We start from the raw sequence: 4816 nt of genomic DNA, 5'->3' as shown, positions 1-4816 counted from the left end.
GAATAACAGTAATTTCCATCTAATTAAACAGTAAGCTAATTCAGTCTAATAACCCACACAGATTCAGTCTAATAAGCGGTAATTCAGTCTAATAAGTGGTAATTCAGTCTAATAAACAGTTGGTAATTCAGTCTAATAAACAGTAGCTAATTCAGTCTAATAAGCGGCAATTCAGTCTAATAAACGGTAGCTAATTCAGTCTAATACGTGTTAATTGAATCCAATAAATGGTAATTCAGCCTAATAAGCGGGAGCTAATTCAGTCGAATAAGCGGTAATTCAGTCTAATAAGCGGTAATTCAGTCTAATAAGTGGTAATTCAGTCTAATAAGTGGTAATTCAGTCTAATAAGTGGTAATTCAGTCTAATTAGCTGTAGTTCAGTCTAATAAGCTGTAATTCAGTCTAATAAGCGGTAGCTAATTCAGTCTAATAAGCGGTAATTCAGTTGTGCAACAGGTGCAGTATCAGCATCAGTACTAGGGCCTACTCACCCGAGCGTTGTGTCTGGGGCAGGGAAGGGGTGTCGCGTTGCACCGCCATACATCTGCACAAGCGGTTGCTCCAGCTGTYGTTCTTTGGGCAGGTTTTATTGGCTACCAGACATCTGTAAGGGGAAAGCAGTTATTAGCATTAGAAGAGGAGGAAACCGACAGACCGAGGCTGTTGACCAGAGCCATATGGGCCCTGGTCAAAAGTAYCGCACTATATAGGGAATAGGGTGCCATTTGGGTGCCAGTAGCTGGAGAGGGAATTCCTCACTTCATCGACATTCATTAACCACAAAGCTGTGTAGCATTTGATGTTGTTTTGGTTGTTGGATGAAATGTGACAGGGCTGGACTGATAGGGCTATTTTAAGGGTTATCAGCACATCGATCTTAGAGTGAGAGTGAATAAGCCAATTGGCTCTGATGACATGAAACATTTCTGTCCCCTTAAAGATAAGAGGGATGCTGATTGGCTGAGTTTAGACAAACAACCATCAAAGAGAGAGGACTCTTGGGAAGATATAAATGGACAGCAATGGAAAAAAAGTAAGAAGAATATACACTGCTCAAAAAAATAAAGGGAACACTAAAATAACACATCCTAGATCTGAATGAATGAAATATTCTTATTAAATACTTTTTTCTTTACATAGTTGAATGTGCTGACAACAAAATCACACAAAAATGATCAATGGAAATCAAATTTATCAACCCATGGAGGTCTGGAACCGCTGGAGAACAGCATAAGCCTATCTTAAGTAATATTGAACTCAAAGGAAATCATAATTCACCAACATTAAGCGGCTAATGTCAGTCTAATACGCAGTAGACTAATTCAGGTCTGAATCGCGGTATTGTAGTCTAAAGTGAAGAGATAGTAATTCAGTCTTAATAAGGCAGTAATTCAGTCTAAATAGCAGTAGCTGAATGTCAGTCAATAAGCGGTAATCAGTCTGATAAGCAGTAGCTAATGGTCAAGTCTGATAAATGGAAGTGCTCAGTTAATAAGCATAGCGTAATCTAAGTCTAATAATGTCATTCAGTCAACAGCAGTAGCTAATCAGTCTGAATAAATGTAATGTGAGTCTATAACAGTAGCTGATATAATGTCAGTCTAAAGCAGTACTTTTCAGTCTGATAAATGGCTAAATCAGTCTCAATAAGCAGTAGCAATTCGTCCTGAAATGGCAATTCAGTCTATAAGGGGGGCAGTAGCTAAATCAAATCTGACTAATGTATTCAGTCTAATAAGGCAGTGCGTGAATTCAGTCCTAATACAATGTAATTCGTCAATAAGCAGTAGCTAATTCGTGAATAAGGACGCAGTAATGTCAGTCTAATAAAGCAGTATGTCATAATGCTACATTCAGTCTCATAAGCAGTGAATTCAGTCCTAAAAGCAGCTAGGCCAATTCAGTCGATTTAACAGGTAATTCGCATGTGAGAAAAATTAAGCCCCAAAACAGGTTTTTGACCCAGCCCCCGGGGTTTGTGGTAGAGAATTTCCCAGTGTCCTAATAAAGCGGGTGAATTCAGACTAATAAGTGGTAAGCTATTCAGTCTAATAAGCAGTAATTTCAGTCTAATAAGCGGTAATTCATCGACTAAGCGGAAATTTCCAGGTACGAGAGTATAGCGTTTGGATAGCCTAATTCAGTGCTAAGGGAAGCAGAGTATTCGAGCTGGCTAATAAGCCAGTAATTCAGTTCTAATAAGGGATAATAGTCAGTCTAATAAGTGTAATCATTGGGGTCAGTCTAGATAAACAGTAGAGAGCATAATGTGCAGACTCTAATAAGGCGGGGAAAGATTCAATTCAGTCTATTTATAAATGGATAGCATAATTCAGTACTAATTAACGTGTTCACTTGAATCCAATAATTTATGGTTAAATTCAGACCTTAATAAAGCGGAGGAGCTAATTCAGTCGAATCAAGCCGGTAATAATTTAATTTCAGTCTAATATTAGCCAGGTACACTATCAGTTGCATGACATAAGATTGCGTATTTTCAGTCTATAATAAGTGGTAAATTTTGTTATCAGTCTAATAAGGATAGGCTAATTCAGTCTAATTAGCTGTAGTTCAAGTCCTAATAAGACTGTAATTACAGGTTCTAATAAGTGCGGGTAGCTAATTCCCACAGTCTATAAATAACAGCGGTAATATCGCTTGTTTGCAACAGCTGCAGTTAGTCGCAGCATCAAGTACTCAGGGCGCTACTAGCAACACAGCCGAGCGTATGTGTCATGGGGGGCATTGGAGGGCGTTGATGGCGCGTTGCATCCCGTAGCCATACATCTGCACAAGCCCGGTTGCTCAGCTGTGGTTCTTTGGCAGGTTTATTGGCTACCCCAGAATAACTGTAAGGGGAAAGCAGTTTATTAGCATTAGAAGAGGAGGAATACCGACAGACCGAGTGCTGTTGACCAGAGCATATGGCCCTGGTCAAAGTAACGCACTATACAATAGGGATAGGGATAGAGAATTTGGGGCCAGTAAGCTGGAGGGAATTCCTACTTCAAAAGACATTCCATTAACTCACACAAGCTGTGTACATCGTGATGTTGTTTTTTGGTTGATAATTGGATGAAATGTGGAAGGCGCGTGGACCTGATAGGGCTATTTAAGGAGTTACGAGCACATCGATCCTTGAGAGTGAGAGTGATAAGCCAATTGGGGGGGCCCTCTGATGCATGAACAATTTCTGTCCCCTTAAAAGGATAGAGGGTGCTGCACTTGGGCTGAGTTTAAGACAAACAACCATCAAAGAGAGAGGACTCTTGGGAAGATATAATGGATCAGAATGGAAAAAAGTAAGAAGAATATACACTGCGCTCAAAAAAATAAAGGGAACACTAAAATAACACATCCTAGATCTGAATGAATGAAATATTCTTTTAAACTCTTTTTCTTCTACTCTAGCTTGAATGTTGCTGAAACAAAATCACACAAAATGATCAATGGAAATCAAATTTAATCAAACCATGGAGGTCTGGATTTGGAGCCACACTCAAAATTTAAGTGGAAAACCACGACTACAGGCTGATCCAACTTTGATTGTAATGTCCTTAGAACAAAGTCAAAAATGAGGCTCAGTAGTGTGTGAGGCCTCCACGTGCCTGTATGACTCCCTACACACGCCTGGGCGCATGCTCCTGATGAGAGTGGCGGATGGTCTCCTGAGGGAATCTCCTCCAGACCTGGACTAAAGCATCCGCCAACTCCTGCACAGTCTGTGGTGGCACGTGGCGTTGGTGGGATGGAGCGAGACATGATGTCCCAGATGTGCTCAATTGGATTCAGGTCTGGGGAACGGGCGGGCCAGTCCCTAGCATCAATGCCTCCTCTTGCAGGAACTGCTGACACTCCAGCCACATGAGGCTCAGCATTGTCTTGCATTAGGAGGAACCCAGGGCCAAACCGCACCAGCATATGGTCCTCACAAGGGGTCTGAGGATCTCATCTCGGTACCTAATGGCAGTCAAGGCTACCTCTGGCGAGCACATGGAGGGCTGTGCGGGCCCCCCAAAGAAATGCCACCCCACACCATGACTGACCCAGCGCCACACCGGTCTCTGGAGGATGTTGCAGGCAAGCAGAACGTTCTCCAACGGCGTCTCCAGACTCTGTCACGTCTGTTCCACATATGTGCGTGTGAACCTGCTTTCATCTGTGAAGAGCACAGGGCGCCAGTGGCGAATTTGCCAATCTTGGTGTTCTCTGGCAAATGCCAAACGTCCTGCACGGTGTTGGGCTGTAAGCACAACCCCCACCTGTGGACGTCGGGCCCTCATACCACCCTCATGGAGTCTGTTTCTGACCGTTTGAGCAGACACATGCACATTTGTGGCTGCTGGAGGTCATTTTGCAGGGCTCTGGCAGTGCTCCTCCTTGCACAAAGGCGGAGGTAGCGGTCCTGCTGCTGGGTTGTTGCCCTCCTACGGCCTCCTCCACGTCTCCTGATGTACTGGCCTGTCTCCTGGTAGCGCCTCCATGCTCTGGACACTACGCTGAAGACACAGCAAACCTTCTTGCCACAGCTCGCATTGATGTGCCATCCTGGATGAGCTGCACTACCTGAGCCACTTGTGTGGGTTGTAGACTCGGTCTCATGCTACCACTAGAGTGAAAGCACCGCCAGCATTCAAAAGTGACCAACATCAGCCAGGAAGCATAGGAACTGAGAAGTGGTCTGTGGTCACCACCTGCAGAACCACTCCTTTTTGGGGGTGTCTTGCTAATTGCCTATAATTTCCACCTTTTGTCTATTCATTTGCACAACAGCATGTGAAATGTATTGTCAATCAGTGTTGCTTCCTAGTGGC

The 4816-nt window shown here is 43.4% G+C and overlaps 1 protein-coding gene across 1 annotated transcript in view; it reads right to left on the bottom strand.

Moving 5' to 3' along the window:
* LOC111971611 (vascular endothelial growth factor C-like) overlaps nucleotides 1–4816 on the bottom strand; it is a 75390-nt gene that overhangs the window by 10687 nt on the left and 59887 nt on the right. Inside the window, exon 6 of the mRNA XM_070446315.1 lies at nucleotides 494–606. Coding sequence (XP_070302416.1) covers nucleotides 494–606 — 113 coding nt within the window. The remainder of the gene's footprint in view (nucleotides 1–493; nucleotides 607–4816) is intronic.

Source organism: Salvelinus sp. IW2-2015, linkage group LG13 (assembly GCF_002910315.2).
Source record: "Salvelinus sp. IW2-2015 linkage group LG13, ASM291031v2, whole genome shotgun sequence".
NCBI classification, from domain to species: Eukaryota; Metazoa; Chordata; class Actinopteri; order Salmoniformes; family Salmonidae; genus Salvelinus; species Salvelinus sp. IW2-2015.
Note: the sequence above shows the minus strand (reverse complement) of the source record. Positions and strands in the feature narration are given on the sequence as shown.